At 39.3% G+C, this 23,598-nt stretch overlaps 1 protein-coding gene across 2 annotated transcripts in view; it reads left to right on the top strand.

Annotated features, from left to right (window-relative positions):
• TMEM232 (transmembrane protein 232) overlaps nt 1-23,598 on the top strand; it is a gene marked incomplete at both ends in the record, with an annotated part of 287,483 nt that overhangs the window by 33,850 nt on the left and 230,035 nt on the right. For both annotated transcript variants that reach the window (XM_080933485.1, XM_080933484.1), the window contains 3 exons: nt 8,509-8,608; nt 10,265-10,422; nt 22,757-22,911. In XM_080933485.1, the coding sequence (XP_080789611.1) occupies nt 8,509-8,608; nt 10,265-10,422; nt 22,757-22,911 (413 nt within the window). The remainder of the gene's footprint in view (nt 1-8,508; nt 8,609-10,264; nt 10,423-22,756; nt 22,912-23,598) is intronic.

Here is a 23,598-nt window from a genome sequence, read left to right as displayed (position 1 = left end):
TTCAGTCCTGGTTTGTCAACTACAACTGAGGCTGCACGTTCACCAATGGCCTTCCATGGCCTCTCACAGTGCCAAGCATCAGCATTTCTTCATGACACCTTTTTGCCTTCAAAACCCATATCACCTGGGTGACTCTTACACATTACCAAGTATGAATTACAACCCTGGCTGTCTCTGGAACACAGCTTCTCCATGCTCTCAGAAAACACTCCAAGAAGATTTCACCTCAGTGATGCTGGCCTCTTTTTAATCACCGCTGATTTTTTAGCTCCAGCTGACCAGCACCAGTTGTCTCGGCAGTCCCTTCTATTTTCTCATGAAAGCCAGAGCCACATGGCAAAGTTGCTGAGTTCTGCTGTTAGCTGTGGCTGGAACATGCCCCCCCCCCCCTTATTCTATTACCAGCTTTCTGTTTTCCAGCTTCCTCTCTACCTAACCTTGGCCTTCCTGGAATTTGCTGGGTAGATTGACCTTGAACTCAGAGTTCTGTATGACAGTCTCCTAAACACTGGGATTAAAGGTGTGGTTCACTAAGCCTGAATTTAAAATTTTCTTCATCTAGAACTTGCTCTTGTTCTAGGCTAGGCCTTGAACTCAGAAATCTGCTTGGCTTTGCCTTCTGGGATTAAAGGCTTGTACTACCAAGTCAGGACCTAAACTTAGATGGGTAGAAAATAGACTGCTGTAATAACAAGAGGTTTTTATTCCATGTACATGGGGTTGCTCATCCTTGCAGGGAGAGTCAACCCTAAACTCAAAAATCTTTTATAATTTTTTTGTGAGGGGGGTGAACTACTATTTTACCATTGCTCAACAATATAATTGAAAGAGGAAAGGAAGAAGGAAGAGCGGGGGGGGGGGGGGGGCTTTGGTAGTAAGGTTGTTGACAATTTGCATTCTCCTTGGAATTTAGCACAGGGAGGGGTAGGAAAGCTGTTCCTAAGGCAGTCATTTTTGTTTTGTCTTAGCTTAGTCAGCATAGTTTGACCTGTCCACTATAACCAAGGCAAGTCTTATAAAAAACAACATTAAATTGGGGCTGGCTTACAGGTTCAGAGGTTCAGTCCATTACCATCAAGGCAGGAACATGGCAGCATCTAGTCTGTCATGGTATAGGAGGAGCTGAGAGTTGTAAATCTTTATCTGAAGGCTGCTAATGGAAGGCTGACTTCCAGGCAGCTAGGGTGAACATATATAAATCATCACTTGGTGTGTGTGTATATGCAGTGCTCTCAGAGGACAGATGAGGGAACTGCATTCTCTGTATCTGCAGTTGCAGACTCTAGTTTTGAGCTTCCATGTAGGTGACAGGAACTGAATCCATGTCCTCTGCAAGAGCAACAACGCTTTTAACTACTGACCTGTCTCTCTAGCCCTTCCTTTTAGGAATTTTTAATAAAACATGCTATGTTCTTTACTTAAAGCTTCTGAGAAATAACCTTAATTTCAGTTTGATTCAGTGACCCTGTCAGCTCTCTGTCATGCCAGAGTGATTCGGCAGGAAGCTGTCATCATAAGGTTATGCTTTGTAATGTCTTCAATCAAATGCTTCTGATGTTTGTAATAGCCAGTTGACATGGGAACAGTTGACATGGGAAACATTTATTATAAAAGTGATTTTAAAAAAGTAATTTAAAGAATAACTTGTGGTTTTATTGCAAATAAATTAAGCTTAAATAATGGTTCCATAATTACAAAAATGGAAAGAAAGATTAGGAAGATTTCCTTAAGAATTCAATGCCACCTGTCTCTACAACAAGCAAATCAGACTAAGCAAAATATGCATTTTAGAGCTTTGGTTATGAGAGAACATTCCCAAATCTATCCAACCATTAGGAAGTTTTTGGAAGATAACTACATCTTGTCCTTTGTCTTGGAGCATTCTGAACATGTTAGGAATAAAAGGCAGAATGTTAGAAGACATCAGGTAAATTGCTCAAGAAGAGACCTGAAATTCTTCGTAGAAGAAAAAGACTTAGATCTTTCATCCTTCCTCATAGCTCTCAGCTGAAGAAGTCCAAGTTGCTGAGCCCCTGAGGCTCTGTGAATGCCTGTTTCAGAGCCTCTGTGGAGCTGCGGCATCCTGGGGCACAGACATGGAGTCAGTGACCTTTGAGGATATGGCTGTGAACTTCACTCTGAATGAGTGGACTTTGCTGAATCCTTTGCAGGAAAATCTTTGCAGAGCTGTGATGAGAGAAACCATCAGGAACCTGCATAATACAGACATCAAGTAGTAGAGAAGCTCTGTGACTGTTAAGCAGATAGTCAATGGGAAGAAATCTTCAGTGAGCTTCCAGATTCTGTGGTGAGTCAGAAGCCCGGAGAAAGACATCACTGTGTCCCTCAGAGGTCAGACTAGATGCAAAACATGAGTATAAGGAACACGGAGTGAAGCCATGTAAATGTAAAGACTGGAGTGGCTTTTGGTTCTCTCTAAAGCTTTTTGAAGCATGAACAATTTTACACACAAGAGAAACCCTATGTCTGTAAACAGTGTGATAAAGCCTTTAAGTATCTCAGTTCTCTTCAAAATCATAAAAAGATTCATACTAGAGAAAGAAACTATGCTTGTAAACAATATGGGAAATCTTTTAAGAGACAGAGTAATGTTCAAGTCGATAAGAGAAATCACACTGCAGAGAAACCCTATGCATGTGAGCATTGTGGGAACGCCTTCACTGAATTCAGCTACCTTTGAATACTCACAAGAACTCACACAAGAGAGAAACCCTACATCTGTAAGCAATGTGGGAAAGCCTTTGCTCAATATTTCCACCTGCAAATACATAAAAGAAGTCACACAGGAGAAAAACCTTATGTATGTAAGCAGTGTGGGAAAGCCTTTGCTCAATCCAGTTACCTTCACATACATCAAAGAAGTCACACTGGAGAGAAACCCTACTCATGTAAACTATGTGGGAATGCCATCACTTGTTCGAATTACCTTCAGATACATAGAAGAATTCACACAGGAGAAAAACCTCATGTGTGTAAGGAGTGTGGGAAAGCCTTTGCTTGTTCCACTTCCCCTCACATACATGAAGGAACTCACAGTGGCGAGAGACCTTATGTATGCAAGTAATGTGGGAAAGCCTTCCTTTTGTCCAGTTCCCTTCAAAGGCATGATGCAGTTCACTCAGAAGAGAAACCCTATATTTGTAAGTGTTGTGGTTGCTACAGGAGCATTCAGAAACATGAAAATACTCATAGCAAAAACAGACTCTGTTAATGTAATAAATGTTGTAATAAATGTAGGGAAACGTAGTTGCTGTGATTCCTTTCAAGCACATGATATCATTGACATCCAAGGTTTGTATCCATTATGGAATGCTTTCATTGACCCTAGTTCTTTGTGATGCCATGGAAGGAGTCACACTGGAGAAAAACTTCTGGATGCAATACAGGAAAATGTTCTCTTATTCTGCCTCTTTAACAAATATGGAAAAACTTACACTGGAGAGAAATCCTAAATATAAAATGTGGAAACACTTCATTATCACTTAACTTCATAAAATTCCTTAAAATATATAATCCATAGCATGAGGGAATGTTTTTCATCTATTTGCAAATGCAAAATAACAGTATGGAGAGAAAACCCTTGACTAGAAATGACATACCAAAACCAGAATTTTCAGATGGCCCACAAGCAACAATACACAGAAGATTAAATAGCAGTAAGACATAGCAGTTTTCTGATTTCCTGTGTGAGATGGCATATACCTATAACTCCAGTACTTGGGAAGCTCAAAACTGAAGATTAAGATTGTGAGTTCTGGGCTATATTATCTATGTGATTAAAAAAAGTTTTATTTGTTATTTTTCTTTATTCTCAGTAATTTCATTCACATATACAATGAGTTATGAGCATATTACCTCGTTTTTTTCCCTAGAACCCATTAAATCCAGTTACTGCTGCTCATGTGTGCATGAGCACAGCCACTTCCTTGAGCTGTCAGCTGTCGCTAGCTCCTCAGTAAGGGATTAAGGTTGGAGATCCTCTACCCCACCAATGCTAGAATTTTGGCTGTCTTTAATCTATGCAGGGAACCACAAATACTGTGAATTCATGAATACAATAGCCATATAATGAACAAATTTAACACTGTTCTTATCCTCTAACTTGTATTCTTTCTAACTCCTAGAAAAATGTTTTTAATAAAGTTTGATTGTTGTAAAGCCAACAACAAAACAACATGTTAATGCTTGTTTTGGTGTGGTGAGATTATAATGATTTAAGAATTTTTATTTATCTATTTTATGTATACGAGTACATTGTTGCTGTCTTCAGACACCAGAAGAGGGCATCGGATCCCATTACAGATGGTTGTGAGTCACCGTGTGGTTGCTGGGAGTTAAATTCAGGACCTCTGGGAGAGCAGTCAGTGCTCTTAACTGCTGAGCCATCTCTCCAGTCCCTGATTATAATGATTTAAAATTTTTTTGTATTTCCCAAACTTCTCATGTGAAGACACATTTATACTTGAAAATATGAATGCAGATCAGAGTTTTAGTACAAATAGAGCTGTGAAACGGAGAATACCCATGTGCACGTTCATATTGTACGTAGTCACATGCTGGTCAAATGGAAATGTGCAGCATGGACCCACAAGTCTGTGCTGCTCCAGTGACCCCACTCCCTGCCTCAACTTGGTTTTCTGCAGAGAAAAAGTGATTCCATATCACAGCTCATTCATGGATGTTTTAGCTCTGCATCAGAGTAAGTGCCACATCATCTAATTTTTGAAGAACTCTGATATCGTCTTGTTTTCAGGTTGAATATTCTCCAAGGTTCTTTTAGCACCTATAAATGACCAGTGTGTGACTATGTGCATTGCATGATGACAGATGTGCAAGCGTGAGACATGCTGACATTTTGTTTCTTACAGTGTACAGGCCACCATAGCCTCCATCTTGAACACCAGCAAAGAAAATGTATCACAGAGAGCTTAAACAACTTACCATTTTAGCAGAAAATGTTTTGAAAACTTAGCCAGATACTGTGGTCCATAAAGTCCAGTGGATTCTCAGCTATGATAGCCACAATTTAAAAGCTAACTTTTTTTTTTTTGAGCTAATACAAACTAGCCAGTGGAAAGAGCATGGCCTGAGTTCCAAAGCGCCATTCTGGCTTTTGTAGAATTTCTTTCATGAAACTAAAAGTCTATTGCAAACCTTCCTTCTGCTATTTCCATTTGACAGAAGATATTATTGAGAGGTAGTTACTGGTGGGCGCGAGGGGGAAGGATTTTATTGTGGGTAAGAGGGAGGCTGTTCGGAGGCATCTGGAAGAGGAGAAAGAGAGAGAGAGAGAGAGAGAGAGAGAGAGAGAGAGAGAGAGAGAGAGAGAGAGAGGAGAGAGAGGAGAGAGAGAGAGAGAGACAGAGAGACAGAGAGATACAGAGAGAGACAGAGAGAAACAAAGAGAGACAGAGACAGAGAGACAGAGATAAAGACAAAGACACATGGACAGAGAGCAGGAGGAGGAAGAGGAGGAGGAGGAGGAGGAGGAGGAGGAGGAGGAGGAGGAGGAGGACTGAACATGGCCAGGGCTTTCTTTGAGAGAAGGGAAAATAGCAAGAATGACTGTCAGGCAGAGAAACCTTTATGTTATAAAGAGAGTGGGGATCTAGAATACTCTGGGAGATAGCACAGCAGAGGAGGAAGAGAGAAGCAAGAAGGGCTTTGAGATGTATAACAAGGACGTGAATAGGGACCGAAGAAAACTGGAGGCCAGCATGGGCTTTGAACGTGCAATTGCACGTGTATGTCAACGGAGAGCCATATGTTGACCCTTCTGCCAGACACAGGATAAATGATGCCTATTTTGTATGAGAACCTATCCCACAAGTTCCTGAAAAAGACTCTGGCTTTGGTCTAACCTCCAAAAATCCTTGCACATTCCAGCTTAAGCTGTCATTTCTGGACATATGCACTTTTGAAGACATAACTACTCTAAAGAATTTTGGAGTCTTACCAGAGTCAACTCACAGGGGACTTGGTCTCCCCACTTGGGATTCTTGGTCTCATTAATGAAAGAATTCAAGAGCTAACTCAAACAGAAGCTCAAGGACAACTTTATTGGAATTTAATAGAAAAACTCCAGGGCAGGGCAGCTGCCAGACTCAGCAGCTTTCCCCAGGTCATGGAGAAGAGAAAGAGAAAAAAAAAAAAAAAAAAAAAAAAAAAAAAAAAAAAAAAAAAACCAAGATCCAAGAGAGCTTCAAAGTGGTGTGTGCCGACTGTATCAGAGGGATGACACACCATCCCATTAAAGGGTTAATTACTCCTCTGATTTCTTCAGCATGGCTTGAGGTGAACTTGCCTTCCTGAAAGGTTGTCCCACCCTTGGCCATCCCAACTGCTTAAGTCCTGAGGGAAAAGGTAGTACACATTACCTCCAAGAGGGGTAACTTTTTAAGAGAGAAACAGCTTTCTTGAAATCAGCCTTCAAAGCCATGGTGGCAGTATTGTCAGAAGTGTACTCCCCTTCCACCTCAAGCATTTGACTCCCCGTTTACTGAAACTACTCTGGCCTGATTAAATAAGCCATATACGGGTTGTGAACACTGCCCCAAGTCCAGATTTCATGCATGGTCTTTCCTGTCTACTTTTTCTAAACATAAGAATTTTAATCATTGAATTATTTCTCTAAAACTGTAGAGAGTAAAATATAAGAAACACCCATCTGAATATGTGTGAGCTACAAAATAAAAATTTTGTACAGAGCTTCATTATAAACAGGAACATACAGAGCAAGGCGATTCTTGTGAGGCTTTGCTCTCCCAGTCAGAGGCGCTGGGGACACCAGAGAAGGGGTAGGAAGAATATCCAGGAAGAAGCAAGGCGAAAAAAGGGAGGGAGGCGAAACAGACAGACAGACAGACAGAAGCAGATATTCACATGGGAGGCAAAGCCTGAGTGGTCAGCCTACAGTGAAAAAATGATGAGAGACCATAGAGGTGTCCCGGAATCCAGAGAGACAGGGAAAGGGACAGTTTTTAATAGAATGTTACAAACAAAAAACTTTTCAGCTGTCTTTTTGCCTTTTGTTCTTTTTTTTTTGTTTGTTTGTTTTTTTTTTTTTTCAGGCTTAATAGTAACTAAGGGCAACCCCTCAGTCAGGTAACTTTCACAAAGAAATTTGGGTATAGACAGCACGAGCATGCTTTATTATTTCTCTTAATATCATCAGCAGTCCTTTAAAAAATCCTTTAAAAGTCCTTTACCTTTAATCCCAGGAGCTTGTGCCTGTTGGTGGGTCACCAGATGGTTGCTGTGTGTTGTGTGTGTAGCCGATGGAGTTTTACTTTCTTACCCCTTAAAGGCACTTTTATAGCAAGTCAACTGCATGAAAAGCCCATTGGGTACACATCACAGACACTTTATTTTTGTGTGTAAAAGGCTGGTGGTTGTAAACTTTAGAAACATTTCCACATACCAATTTCTGTTTATCAAACCAATGTTAATAACAAAAGCTCCAGGTAATATTAAGAGAGTTAGTTGAAATCAAGGGTTAACTTGGAAGTGAGCGGATTTGGGGAAAGACCTCCCGAGCTTTCAATTCCTGTAATAGCACTTATCTTCTTTCCATAACAGAACGGGGGTGAAGCATCTGAGCCTTGGCCAGGAAAAACTATTATGTTGTATTTCAATATGTGCCTCAGCTAATACTTTGCATGTCTGTTAAAGTGTTTACTTTCTCTCACATTCGAACTTAATGATGGTTGTTCCTGTCATTCTATGTGGCTCTTTAATTTAATAACTTACAAAGAATGCAGCTTATTTTTAAGATTCTTGGTTTTCATATTATTATTATATGAAATATTACGTATTATATGTTTCTGCAGATATCGCACTTTCTGTAGCTTATGTAAAATGTCCCAGTTTTAGCCACAGATGTGCTCCTTTGCTCAGAGAAATAAGAGTTTGCTGTGTTCACTGTGGTGATGTGATGGACAGGCCCCAGTACAGCTTGCGATGAGAGCTGAACATTTCCCAGTGCTTCTCAAGTCTGTGTTTCCAACCATTTCGGTTAAAAGCCATAGGAGGAAATATATTACACACAGTGATCTACACATACATAATATACGGCCTTCTATATACTGAAATGAAGGGAATTCTGAAATGCATCACGACATTTTCTCTTCTCATGTATCTTATTTTTATTTTAAACCTCCATCAATTCATTTCATGAGTTATTTAAGGGCTATGATTTACAATTCAGAAAAACAACGTTGCTTTAAAAAATAAAGAACCAAACAGCATCCAGAATGGTCCATTTGAAAGAGGGTAGAGATGATTTATTCAAGTTTTTCTTCTGGCTGAACCAGCATTTCAGTCTTGACATAGCCATTTTAAAGTTATTTCAAAAACATAATATCAACCAGATTTTAAATTGTTTTATCAAAAAGTAAATGTAATAATAAAATGGTTTATCTTTCTCTATGGTTTTTAAGCTTTTACTGGAGCAATACAGAAATTCTTTTCTCTCTTCTTTCTTGACAGATTGGCTACTTGATCTTCTTACGACTTTTTGTATTTTTCCTGCATGGTCACTTAGAAAGTTTTAAACAACATTTGCTTAGGCTGCAGCCATATTTATACGGTAGAGTATTTTTTATTTTTATGCTTATAAATGTTTTATGCTCCATTTTAAGTTCCTCAGAATATCACTATAAAGAGCGCAACCTGTTTTATGTTTCATGAAAAGTGAAGCTTCCAATGAGGGCCCCTGGGCCAGGCAGTGTCTCTTCAGTGTTCACTTTCCCTCAGAAACTTAGAACATTTAAAAGATCTGGTCTCTCTGCAATCTGAATAAAATCTACATTCTTACGAACTGTAGTCATCTCCCATACCATAGACAACCAGGATCCAATCTTGGCTGAAACTTTGTAATTTTTGACCATCCCCTCCACCTCCCCATGCCCCTTCCATTCCCCTCAAGCCTTCTCTGAGCAACTATTTTCCAACTACATGTGTGGTGGTGACCGGGGCCTAGTTTTCCCATTTGTCATAGTAGCTACCACACCAAACTCTAAAGCAATGAAGTTCATATTGTAAAGTAGGTATACTGGCAGTGCAGATGCTAGACAGGGATAGGGAGAGAAGAGGATCCCAGAAGCCATGTCAGCATCGATGTATAGCAGCATTACATAAAGCAGCATCCTTTTAACTGTGCTGATTGGTCCTTGAAGGCAGAAATGCCATCAGCACCGCAATTCAACACGTTATAACCTGTCATCCACTTAGACACAGGAAAGAAGGACTTGCTGAGGAATGGACATCAAAAATATAAATGTTTGCAAAGGGGAGTGTCTTATGGAAAAATAGTTTAAAAACATTTAGAAGAGAAAAGACTGATTTTTAGTTCATTGACTCTAGGTCACCTGTGTACAGAAGCAAGGAATCAGGAGGAAGTTGGTGTCTTCAGATATTGACTAATACGGTCATGGTTTGGAAAAATGCGGCAGTGGATTGGAGTGTCACAGAAAAGGTGCAGCGTAGTTTAGGCAATGAATACAGCTAAGGAGGCCCTGGGTGTCACATCCCATATGAAACCCATTGGCTCCATTTAACTTGCTCAGATGTAAGTGTGTTCAGGGCTGGTCACTTGAGACTGGAGAAAATGGAATAGTACCCACGTACATATATTAATATGTACCGTATATAACAAATAGTTATATATTATAATATATAATATACAAACTATGTTAAGCTATATATTTGCTTGTATTTAAATTTTTTTTAAAGAATTTCAGAGATGAGTGCTACATTTACATTAGCTTCAGCCCTCTTTTCCCGCTCCAATTCTCCTGACTTCTTTCCAAATCCATGACTTCTTTAATTATAGTCCATGTGCCCACGTAGCTATCAGCAGATCACACTGGATCTATTTGGCGCTGCTCATGTGTGTGTGTAGGGTGGACTGCTGGGGGATCTCTCAGAGCTCTGCCCTTAGATGCAGAGATACTTTAATTAACGGCTTCTGAGACCTGGAGAACAGTAGCAGTATTTGATTGTTTATTCAACTATCACACAACTGTCCTGAATTATAAAAACTCTCATGTGATTTATTTAAGATGCAGTGTCCTTCCTCACCACCAGAGGGAACACATATCACTATAAATGTTACATCTACAGAGCAATACACAACAGTGGAGCTCAGAAACACTGAACTTACTGATGCTCTTAAATAGCTAGAGGACAGAGCACAGTGCAGGACACCAGCCAAATATCTCACACACCATTTTTCTTCCAACAGCCCTTTATTTCTCTGAATCGTCCTACTACAAGTATCCAAACATTTTCTTCAATGTGCAGTTCATCCTGAAAATGGCGGAAATTATATGTAAAAGAGAGCTCCATGCTGAACCATTTGTGGAGATCCCAGGTGAAATGGAGGACCCATTCTCTGATCTGGTGGGTAACAGTGGGGATGCTCTGTTGTGTTTCTCTAAAATGAAATGACCCTACACTGGCTCTCTGATTCAGCCCTGGTAAAGCCAGGCTTAGCTGGAGGGAGGTTGGAAGGGTGGGATGCCAGCACACATGCTTGCCCGTGCACTCCTCGTGGGTCATAGAATGCTGGACAAGGAATGGGCTGCCCATGTGATTTGTTACTTCTTTGAGAGGCGCAATGGCATAACACCTCTTCCACACAGGTCTCACATCACCTCTTCCACACAGGTCTCACATCACCTCTTCCACACAGGTCTCATCCTAGCCACTTAAGAACAAATACTAGCGTCACTTTGATTTCTAAGTTAACATTTTAGCAGATTCTATTTCATCAAGGGAAAGGGTGTATAGACTGGCCATGAAACAAATGTCATGTTCTCCATGTTTTATGTTGAAATAATACTTAATATGTCACTGTCAACTGAAAACTTCCCAGTGCTCAAACTGGCCAGGCGTGGTGGTGCACACCTTTAATCTCAGCACCAGGGAGACAGAATCAGGATGATCTCTGTGAGTTCAAGGCCAGCCTTACCTAGTAATTTTTGTGGCAGCCACACAGTTTGATATTCTACCCTCTCAAGTACAAATAGAGAGATTAAAATAATTTTAGTACATAGTTAAAGATTATTAATAATCAATTTTCTAATAAGCAAATATTATACAAACACAAATCCAGCTTTGAGTGTGTATAACATGTTTTTTGAAGGACAAACTTCGGTCTCTTGGGTAATCATTTGTTTCCTTTACTCAGATATTTTCTGAAATGAGTGTGATGGAACAAGATTTTTTCCCATTCATTTTATAGTCTATAAACAGAAAATTTATTCCTTTTAATTTTTCAAAAAGAGAAAACAACTTTTTTTTGCTTGTGTGTATGGTGTGAATGCATGTATATATTCATGTTTGCATGTGTGTGGACATGCATATGTGCAATATACATGCATGTGTGTTTGTGTAGATTGCTAGGTCAGAGGTAGATATTGGAACCTTCACTGATGCTCTGGACCGTCTTTTCTGAGGCAGAGTCTTTCTTTGGACCTGGAGATGCTCCATTCTTCCTGGCATCTTGCTTTGGGATCCCATCACCTACTTGAGAGAGCTGGCATCAGAGGTGGCCTCTCTGAGCAGCTAGCTTTTATGTGGGTGCTGTGGATTCACACCCCACAGCAGGAAGCCCTTCATCCACTGAGCCTTCTCACCAGCCTGGAAAATACTTTTAAAAGAAACTTAATTCATTAATTATTTTTAAAAAAATATTCATTTTTGCATATTTACATCCACTGGAGGAAAATACTTTTAATCTAAGGTAAGTTCTAATAATTTGTGAAATCTAAGGATTTGTGAGAATTCCTCTCAAAATAGCTTTATTTATATGTGACCTCATATGTGGTCTTCCCACACTCCCTTTCAAACATTAACTATAGACTTAACAGATAGAAAACTACATTTTATCATGTACGTTTATAACTCTTAAGCTTAAGTATTTGTCTCTTGGCTCATTAGTGATAAGCTGTCTACGTAAAAAGTGATGTTTGCTAAGTAATTCGAATCATTTGGCTATAATTAGTAATGAATGCAAATTGTGTCATGCAAAATGAGGCACTTGTTTCAAAATTAAAAATATGTTTTGATGATTAATATACTTAAAGTAAGATATGAAGCTTCAAAAAGAGCATTGATCTCGAAGAGTAATGCCCTGATTGACAACTGAATGTATGATCCAAGGAGATCAGCTACACCTCTGGTTCCTCGTTTGAACAAAAGCTCATTTTCATGAAGGTCACGATTCTGATCACCACCACCACCATCATTGCTGTCAGCTGCCTTAAATGAATAAATAAAATTGTAGTTTGCCAACAAAATGCCACAAAGACATAGGCATTAATATTTAGGTGTACACTCTGACCTGGACAGTCTACAGTGGTTTTCACTGGAGAATATGGCCACCTTTACGGAAATTAGTGATTTTAGTGTTGTATCTCCAAATAGGGTGCTGCAACGTGCAATTTGCATATGCATATATGGCAATTTTAGCCACACCACGATCTGGCTCAAGTGGGACCTCGTGTTTCCCAGGCTGATGTTCTTGAAGAACAAACCGACTTCCACCCTTGAAAGCAATGTGCGTGAGCTGCTAAAAGGGGCAAAGCTCACAGCTCATGGAATGGACGCGTCTGCAGAGAGTGACACACGTAGTCGCTGAGTCCTCCTATGCCTTTCCCACTTTGTAGAACAAAGGCCTCACTTCTGTTTCAGCTCCATCCTTGTGATTCTCTGAGGACTATAATACGTTTGGGGCTGTCAGGTTTTTTGCCTTTCTTTTTCCTCTCCAATTACTTCATTATATAACAACTATAAAGGACAGTGGAACCACAGTGCTCCTAAATCACTGCTCGGCTAATCAGCACTGATTCATGGTGTGATTGCAAGTCCTAAGGTTCCCTAGTTTCCACCCAATTTCTCCAGGGTGGCTTTCGAAGCCAGCCTCTCCAGCTGAGCATCTGCCCATTCAATACCCATTTCATTCCCTTCTTTGGGGAATGAAAGAGGAAAAGAATAGATAATAGGATGGAAAAGCTACAGTAGTGGCTATTATTTCTCCTGTTTTTATTGATGCTATATTGCTGTCTGGGATTTATCAATCTAGCCAACATCCCTTATCTTCTGATTGCACTAAAAGGGCCACTCACAGACTATACTGGCCATTGTAAAATATCTTATGTTTAGCGCTCATAGACATGGAGTAAAAGCAGTTGCTAAATGTGTTGTATAACCAATGCTAGAATTGCTTTAAAATCTTGTACAATTTGCATATTGTAAGATGCATGATACAGATTTTTGGTTTTGCCTCCAGGTAGGAAACTTCCTTCCCTTGACACTGGATACAGTTTCTTCTTTTAACGTCCCTTTAAGTGATCCAGAACCACAATTCCTGCCAACTTTGATAAGCTTGTATTAGCTTTGCAATTTCAGAGCCACATTACAGGACTGGATTTCCCACTCTGTCTGGCCAGCAGCACAGCTGACTTTTCTAAGCACAGTTGTCACATGTTATTAACAATGTCGCTCTTTGGAGGATATGAAAAAATTCAACTAAAATGGAGTAGCTCCATTATTAACTATTGTTATATAAGGTATAAATAGCAGGTGCACAAATTTCACATGCTGACATGACTAACAGTTTTACTCTCTCACACCTCACATACTCTGTAAGCAAAAGGATGAGAACAGAATCTGAGACAGTCTGCTGAGAATCAGCGGTGCTAACTGAGAACAGCATCCTAACGAGATGTTGTCTTCACTTAGGAGCATTATCCACTGATTCTTGTTGCTATTTGGCTAACACATTTGTACTAAGAAGTCTTTTCTTGGCAATGCCACCGACTCCTAAAATGACTGAAAACAGGACAAAACAAAAAACGCTGCACCTGAACAGCCCCAACAGAACCCACAGCTCCAAGCTCATCTCTGTTGTAAGAGTCTGATCCGTCACTTGGAGGGCGTGGACTTATAGTCTCAGACCTGATTGCCTGAACCTGGGTGGCATGGGAAGAAGATGGAGAAATCATAGGAAGTGCTAAAAAATAGAAAAAAGAAAGAAAGACGAAGCAGGCAGGCAGAGGGGTGGAAAAATATTCTCTAAAGTTACTGAATTGTGTGCCTGGTGCTTATCAAATTATCATCCAATAAAAACCACTCTCAAATTTTCCTTTCTTTTTTATGTTTGTGCACATGTTCATGTGTAGCCAAGTGTGCATCTATGTGGGTGAGAAAGCCAGAGACCAACACATGGTATCTTCTTTTTGCCTCTGTCTCCCAACCTCCGGTACTGTGGTTACTCACCAGCACCATTTTGCCTAGTTTTATAGTTACTGCAGAGGATCCTTTTCCCTGGCTGAACAGAATCCCAACACCATCTCTTTTCCAGTTCAAAGCTACCTCTGCTCAAGAATTTGCAAAGTAAAATAATAAGGGATCATAGAAAAAAAGTATACATCAAATTTTTATTAGATTGAACGCGTATGTAATCACCCTTACAGATAATCACAATGCCTTACAAAGTTCTTTCATCTCTCTGCTCTGGTTGGTGGCATTTGTCTCGCAACCACAGTAGGCTGATTCATCATAAAGGCAAGAGATTCTGTGGCACCAAATAACCATCAGGGCAGCTCTTTCCTGGTCTACGACAACTGGATTGAACCACATGATTATGATGATTACATTAATCCTTTCTTTTTGATACTGCCAAGACTGTTAAGCCAAAGGTCAGGGGAATGAGCACATGTTTGTCAGAGACAATGGGGTTTATTCCTCAGTGGAGAGAGAGAGGAAAAGAGGGAGCCTGCACTCCCTGAAGGAACTGTGAATACTTCAGTAGGCTTTTTATTTTATTTTTTCAGCATTTGGACATAGATCAAGGGGAGCACGAAAAAGAAGGAGTTTTCTTTAGATTCTCCTATTGAAAACTAGGAGTGATACTATGACTAGATATTTTTTTATCTGAACAACTTTATTTTAAAAAACAAAGATAAATGTACAGATTTTAAAAGCATTTTTGCATAAAAGTATACGAATACATTTTTGTCCATACTTGATTTTTTTTTTTAAAGATTTGACAGTATGCCTTAAAATCTTACTAGTTACAATGAGCATAAAGTACATGTAAAACAAGATGTAACCTGGAAATAGTCAAAGTTTTCTTGGCATGTAAAGATTAAGCATTATGGTTTTTCATTTTTTTGGCCTTTGTTTGTCTTGAACTTCATATAGGCTGTAAGTTGTTTCAGGGGTAGACAGAGCTTTCTGGGGTTAGTATCTAATTATCAGTGACTGCATATTATGTCTGTTTTTTTGTGACTGGCTTACCTCACTAAGGATGATATTCTCTAGATGCATCCATTTTTTTAAAAGAATTTCATAAGGTCATTGTTTCTGATAGTTGAATAGTACTCCACTGTGTAAATAAAACAATTTTTGAATCCATTCATCTACTGAAGGACATCTGCGTTCTTTCCAAATTCTGGCTATTATAAATAGGGCTGCTATGAACATTGTGGTGCATGTAACTTTGTTGTATGTTGGAGAGTCTATGGGGTATATGCCTAGAAGTGGAATAACTGGGTCTTCAGGTAGTAAGTACTATATCCAATTTTCTGAGGAACTGCAAGACTGATTTCCAGAGTGGTTGTATCAGTTTATAACCCCACAAACAGTGGAGAAGTGTTCCTCTTTCTCCGCATCCTCGCCAGTATCTGCTGTCATCTGAGTTTTTGATCTTAGCCATTCGGACTGTTGTGAGGTGGAATCTCAGGGTTGTTTTGATTTGCATTTCCCTGATGGCTAATGATGTTGAGCTCTTCCTTAGATGTTTCTTCGTCATTCAATATTCCGCAATTTAAAAGGTTTTGTTTAGCTCTGTTCCCCATTTTTTAATAGAGTTGTTTGATTCTCTGGTGTCTAACTTCTTGAGTTCTTTGTTTACCTTGGATATTAAGCCTTTATCAGATGTGAGGTTGGCAAAGATCTTTTCCCAATCTGTTGGCTGCCGATTTGTTTCCTTGACAGTGTCCTTAGCCTAACAGAAACTTTGCAATCTCATTAAGTCCCATTTGTCGATATTTGACCTTAGAGCACGAGCCATTGGTGTTCTCTTCAGGAAAATTTCTCCTGTGCCAATGTTCTAAGGTTTTTCCTACTTTCTCTTCTAATAGTTTCAGTATACCTGGTTTAATGTGGAAATCTTTGATCCACTTGCACTTGAGCTTTGTACAAGGAGATAAGGATTTTCATTCTTCTGCATGCTGAGTGCCAGTTGGAACAACACCATTTGCTGAATAGGCTGCCCTTTTTCCATTGAATGTTTACAGCTCCTTTGTCAAAAAAAAAGGTGACCATATATGTGATGGCTCATTTCTGGATCTTCTATTCTATTCCATTGATCCGCATGCCTATTTCTATACCAGTACCATGCAGTTTTTAAAAAAATTGCCTTGTAATATAGCTTGAGGTCAGGGATAGTGAATCCATCAGATGTTTTCTTGTTGTTGAGGATGGATTTTGCTATTCTAGGTCTTTTGTTATTCTAGATGAAATTGCACATTGCTCTTTCCAGCTCTATGAAAAATTGGGTTGGAATTTTGATGGGGATTACATTGATTCTGTATATTGCTTTTGGGATTACATTGATTCTGTATATTGCTTTTGGTAAGATGGCCATTTTTACAATGTTGATTCTTCCAATCCATGAGCATGGGAGAACTTTCCATTTTCTGAGATCTTCCACGATTCCCTTCTTTAGAGATTTAAAGAAATTTAAAAATTATTTATTGTCATACAGGTCCTTCACTTGCTTAGTTAGAGTCACACCAAGGTATTTCATATTGTTTGTAACTATGGTGAAGGGTATTTTCCCCCTAATTTCTTTCTCTGAATGTTTGTCCTTTGAGTAGAGGAAGGCTACTGATTTGTTTGAGTTAATTTTATATGCAGTCACTTTGCTGAACTTGTTTATCAGCTGTAGGAGTTCTCTGGTGGAATTTTTGGGGTCACTCAAGTACACTATCATGTCATCGGCAAAGAGTGATGTTTTTATCTCTTCCTTTCCGACTTGTATCCCCTTGATCTCCTTTTGCTGTCTAATTGCTGTGGCCAGGACTTCCAGTACTATGGTGAATAGTTAGGGGGAAAATGGACAGCCTTGTCGAGTCCCTGATTTTAGTGGGATTGCTTCAAGTTTCTCACCGTTAAGTTTGATGTTGGCTAATTGTTTGCTGTATATTGCTCTATTATGTTTAGGTATGGACCTTGGATTCCTGTTCTTTCCAAAACTTTTAACATGAAGGGGTGTTGAATTTTGTCAAATGCTTCCTCAGCATCTAGTGAGATGACCATGTGGTTTTTTAACTTTGAGGTTGTTTATATGGTGGATTACATTGAAGGATTTCCATATATTAAACCATTCTTGAATCCCAGGGAGGAAACCTACTTGATCACGGTGAATGATAGTTTTGATGTGTTCTTGGATTCGGTTTGCAAGGATTTTGTTGAGTATTTTTGCATCAATGTTCATAAGTGTGATTGTTCTGAAGTTCTCTTTTTTTGTAGGGTGTTTGTGTGGTTTAGGACCGAGGGTTATTGTGGCCTCTAAAAATGAGTTAAGTAGTTATCCATCTGACTCTATTTTGTGGAATAATTTGGAGAGTATTGGTATTAGGTTGTCAATAAATGTCTGATAAAATTCTGCACTGAACACATCTGGACCGGGGCTTTTTTTGGTTGGGAGGCTTTTGATGACTGCTTCTATTTCTTTAGGTGTTATGGGATTATTTACATGGTTTATCTGGTCCTGCTTTAAGTTTAGTATCTGGTATCTGTCTAGGAATTCATGCATTTCCTCCAGATTTTCCAGCTTTATTGAGTATAGGCTTTTCTAATAGGATCTCATGAGTTCTTGAATTTCCACAATTTCAGTTGATATGTCTCCATTTTCCTTTCTGATATTGTTAATTTGGATAGTCTCTCTTTATTCTCTAGTTAGTCTGGCTAAGGGTTTTCCAATCTTGTTAATTTTCTCAAAGAACCAGCTCTTTGTTTTCTTGATTCTTTGAATGATTCTTTTTGTTTATATTTCATCAATTTCTGCTTTGAGTTTGATTATTTCTTGCCGTCTACTCCTCTTAGACATATCTACTTCCTTTTGTTCTAGAGCTTTCAACTGTGCTGTCAAGATGCTAGTGTATGCTTTCTCCAGTTTCTTTTTGGAAGCACTCAGAGCTATGAATTTTCCTCTCAGTGCTGCTTTCACTGCATCCCATAGGTTTGGGTATGTTGTGTTTTCATTTTAATAAAATTCTAGAAAATCCTTAATTTCTTTCTTTATTTCTTCTTTGACCATGCTATCATTTAATAGAGCATTGTTTAGTTTCCGTGTATATATGGGCTTTTTGTTGTCTTTGTTGTTATTAAAGACCAGTCTTAGTACATGGTGATGCATGGGAGTATTTCAATTTTTTTATATCTATTGAGGCTTGTTTTGTGACCAAGTATATGGTCAGTTATGGAGAAGGGGCCATGAGGTGCTGAGATGAAGGTGTATTCTTTTGTTTTAGTATGAAATGTTCTGTAGATGTCTATTAATTACAATTGGTTCATTACCTCTGCTAGTTTCACTGAGTCCTTGTTCCGTTTCTGTTTCCTTGATTTGTCCATTGATGAGAGTGAGGTCTTGAGGTCTCCCACTATTATTGTGTGGGGTGCAATTTATTTTTTGAATATTAGTAGGGTTTCTATTATGAATATGGGTGCTTTTGTATTTGGAGGATATAGTTAAGGATTTAGAGTTCTCCTGACAAATTTCCCTGTAATGAGTAAAAAGAGTCCTTCCTTATCTTCCTTGATAATTTTTGATTGAAAATCTACTTTATTCGATATTAGAATGGCCACTCCAGCTTGCTTTTTGTGGTTGTTTGCTTGGAATTTTTTTTCTGAATCTTTTACTCTGAGATAGTGTCTGTCATTGTCTCTGAGATGAGTTTCCTGTATTCAGCAAAATGCTGAATTCTGTTTATGTATCCAGTCTGATAGCCTATGTCTTTTTATTAGGTAATTGAGCCCATTTACGTTAACAGATATTAAGGAATAGTGGTTGCTGTTTCCTGCTCTTTTTGCTTTTAGGGTTAGAATTTTGCCTGTGTGTCTTTCTTCTTTTGGTTTTCTTCCTTAGGTATTTTCTTGTTTTTACTAGGATGTAATTTCACTCCTTGTAGTGGCTTTTCCACATATAATTCATTGTAGTGCTGTGTTTGTGGTCAGATATTGTGTAAATTTATTTTTGTCCTGGAATATCTTGGTTTCTCCATCTATGGTGATTGAGAATTTGGCTGGGTATAGCAGCTTGGGCAGACACTTGTGTTTTCTTATGGTCTGCATGATGTCTGTCCAGGCTTTTTTTGCTTTCATAGTCTCTGTTGAGAAGTCGGATGTGACTCTTATTGGTCTGCCTTTATATGTTACATGACCTTTTCCACTTACTGCTTTTAGTATACTTTCTTTGCTTTGGGCACTTGGTGTTTTGACTATTATGTGTCAGGAGGAATTTCTTTTCTGGTCCAACCTATTTGGAGTTCTGTAGGCTTGTTTTATGCTCATGGTCATCTCATTCTTAAGGGTAGGGAAGTTTTCTTCTAGAATTTTTTTGAAGATATTTACTGTGTCTCTTAGTTGATAGTCTTCACTCTGTTCTATTCCTATTATCCTTAGCTTTGGTCTTCTAATTGTGTCCTGGATTTCCTGGACATTTTGGGTTAGGAGATTTTTGGTTTTTGCATCTTCACTGACTGTTTTGTCTATGTTTTCCACGTTGTCTTCAGCCCCTGAGATTCTTTCTTCCATCTCTTGCAGTCTGTTGGAGATTCTTGCATCTGTGACTCCTGATTTCTTTTTTAGACTTCCTACCTCCAGGGTTGTCTCTTTTAGTGTTTTCTTTATTGTTTCCATTTCCATTTTAAATTTCTTATTCAATTCCTTCATCTCTTTTGTTCTGTTTTCCTCTAGTTCTTTAATTTCTTTGAGTGTTTTTCTTGTTTCCTCTTTAAAAGCTTCTATTCTTTATGCTTTTCCTCCTGTTATTGTTTAAGGATCTCTATCATCATCTTGAGGCATGATTTTGGTCTGAGTCTTCTTTTTCTGGAGTGTTTGGCATTCCAGGGTTTGCTGTGATGGGAGAAGTGTGTTCTGGTGTTGTCAGGTTGTCTTGTTTTCCTTTTTTTTTTCTTTCCTTTTGCTATCTTGTTGTCTGTGATTATATGTGGTCTCCTTGTCAGTGATTGTTTCCTGTCTCTCTCATGTACTTTTCCTGTGTCTCTGGATCTCTGCTGTTCTTGGTGACAGATGGCCAGAGCGTTTGGTCTTCTAGCATGTGCCCTCTGGGTTGAAACCGAGTCCCTAACTCATAGTACCTGCTCCCCTGATCCAATCGGGGTGGGGGCGTGCTTTCCTCGAGCTCAGGTGAGACCTCTCTGTGCCCTGGGTACTCGCAGAGCAGTCTCACCAGGCCTGCTTCCCTGTATCTTCACTGTTACGGGTGCCAGATGGTCTGAGTGTTTGGTCCGCATGTATGGGCCCTCTGGGTGGAAACTGAGTCCCTACGGCAGAGTTCCTGTTTTCCTGAACCAATTGGGGGTGGAGGGGTGCTTTCTGTGCACTCGCACTGGGCCCAGACCTCTTTGCACCCTCGCTACTCCCAGTGCAGTCTCACCAGGCCTGCGTCCCTGGATCTCTGCTGTTCCTGTTCATTACTAGATATTTTGTGGGTGACACAGTAGGTTCCTTTTTGTCTGTGCTTAAAAATAATTATTAGTAAACAGCTTTAAAAAATCTCAGTTCTGGGACTAAATCACCAACTCAAGAGCACACATGGAGGGACCCACAGCTTTAGCTACGTATGTAACAGAGGACTGCCTTATCTGGCATCAATGGGAGGGGAAGCCCTTGGTCCTGTGGAGGCTTGATACCTCATCATAAGGAGAAGAGAGATTGGTAAGGTGGGAATGAGGGTGGGTGGGTACGGAAGCACCCTCGTAGAGGCAAAGGGGAGGGGAGATGAAATGGGGTTTTTGCAGAGGGGAAACAAGGAAATGGGACAACATTTGAAATGTGAATAATTTAAATAACTAATAAAAAAAAGAAAAACTCATAATCTTGGGGCAGTATCTGAGACATGTCGTTTGTGCTTGTATTCAGTAAATCTAAATAATCTGCTTGTATCAGACCAGACTGTAATAAGAGGTGTCAACTCAACAGCAGAGACCACCTTTCCCCATTCTCCACGGTGTGTAAAAACAACATAGTGTAAAACTGAAACAAAGCATAGGTCTTGTTTGGAATCCTCACCTGGACAATCTTATTATGACTTGCTAATTTTAGACAGTATCTATCTAAATTTCCTGAAAATAGCTTCACATTTGACACCCTCCTGTTTCAGGCTCTCTTTTACTGGGTCCCAGGACTATGGATCTTGGTCACACAGCTCATTTAATGTTTGACCATGTGTTAGGGCAGATATTTATTTACTTAACTTAGTAGTCTCTGTAGCCATATACAGTCTATGATCTGGAAAAGAATTGTTTTAAGTTAATTGGTCAGGCTGGCTCAAAAATTAAAACAGATCTATATCCCTGTTTATGTGAACTAAGTTTGAAACTTAAAGACCACCAGACACACAGGCTGAGATGCCAAGGGCTACCGAGACAATTTCATTTATACGGCTTTTATTTTTGGACTGGGCTCCACCACAAAGCAGAAAATTGAGTTATCTGAGCATTTACAGAAGTCATCATGTTTCAGTCCAATGCCTTACATTATTTCAGAAGACAGCTTCCCTGCAGAATATTGTAACACCCTAAACAGGGCTTTGTTTATAGTTTCTTTTCTGAATTACTGCTCCCAGGGCCAGCAGGTTCCCACAGACATTGACCCTAGCAATTCTCTCCAGCATCTAACTATCCCTGACATGAAAAATATCAGTACAAAGATAAATAACATAACTAAAATAACTTCCTAGAAACTTGAGAGGTTTTAATTTGAAAATTTGTATGAACCTACAGCTTTTGAAGAGGACTCAACAGGAAGACTATCTTTAGATTTTAGCTGATATTTTATATAATAACAGAGGATCAGAAAGCCCTTTAGATGCAAAATGTTTCTTACCAGTATGAAATGTGAACAGCCCTTGTACCTTTGGGGTGGAGTGGAACAGGGTGGGGCGTAGTGGAGAGAGTGTCATGACGTCATGGAATGCCAATCACTGCAGTAGATCAATTATTTAATATAGTTGTCAGGGAATACTTGGGGAAAACAAATGGAAAAACTTCTTAGTATCTAAACTTGTAGTTTTTAAAAACGCCAAACAGGAATTGGCCATGGTCTCTGAGGCATGTATTTGCTTGTTAATGCAGAGAAATCCACATTTCAGAGCCCAGTCTGTTAAAACTTTCCCTGTTGTCTCTTGACCAGGTTTTGTGAAGAAGGGAGACACACAGAGTCCAAGAACAGTGCACCCAACAGTGGCCCTTCAGAGGGTTGTGACATTTTTGTCTTATTGTAGACTGATTCATTGAACACAGGGATTTGTGTTGATTAGATCAACTATCTGTACCTAATGGTACTTATAAATGATTCTAATTATTAACACATAAAATGCAAGTGGATATTCATTTTGGTTAGTATATTTAAAATGTATTTGCAAGTCTGTGCAAGTCAAAGAATACAAAGATCAACCTTCATACTGTAATTTCAGAAGCATTTGCAGCTGAATGAGAGAGGCTACGAAGTCAATCACCTGCTCTGGCACAGTGTGGCTGCCTGGTCCTGTGTTCAGAACAATCGCCCTCAGCTGAAGCAAGTGCTTGAACATCTCCTCGTTCACAAAACGCAGCTTCAGACGAAATGCTGGTAAGGGCAATTCTATAAATCCAGAGTGACTCAGAGAGACCTTAGTGCGGAAATGTTAATCACAGCTCAGTTGACTAAGAATACACTTTATAGTCTCAGCTCCAAAGACAAAAGCCACACGCATATTTTATAGCAGCTGTACCAATGAATTGTTGCAGTCTCTGTTGTCCTGTTTCGCTGGCTGCTCTGTGTAGTTTGTCTCTATTAAATGAAATGTGCTACAGAGAAAAAATTCATTCCTGTGTTTAAAACATTTTTTACTTCTCATGTTATATCTCAGCAATGAGATCATCTACCACATATGTGAAAGGAATGCACTGATGCCATTTCTCTGTGCATTTCAAAGAACATACAGGACAATTTAATCTCAGCAAAGGTTAGCTTCTTCTAGTCCATGTGTTAATTTAAGAAGGAACATAGATGTCCTACAAAAGCAGGCTGGGTACAGTGGAAGATTGGCCAAGAATAATTATATTTATAGAGTTCAGTGTGTTGTTTAGTGTGTGTGTGTGTGTGTGTGTGTGTGTGTGTGTGTGTGTGTGTGTGAGTGAGTGAACTCAAGTTAACTGACATACCTATCACCTCTCATACTTGTTTGTTCTTGGTGAGAATGTTAAAAGCTATTGTTTTTACATTTTGAATATATGTGCTGGTGACAGTTACCGTGCTTTGTGAATTGCTAGTACT

This window comes from Micromys minutus, assembly GCF_963924665.1.
Source record: "Micromys minutus genome assembly, chromosome: 19".
In the NCBI taxonomy this organism is placed as follows: Eukaryota; Metazoa; Chordata; class Mammalia; order Rodentia; family Muridae; genus Micromys; species Micromys minutus.
Note: the sequence above shows the minus strand (reverse complement) of the source record. Positions and strands in the feature narration are given on the sequence as shown.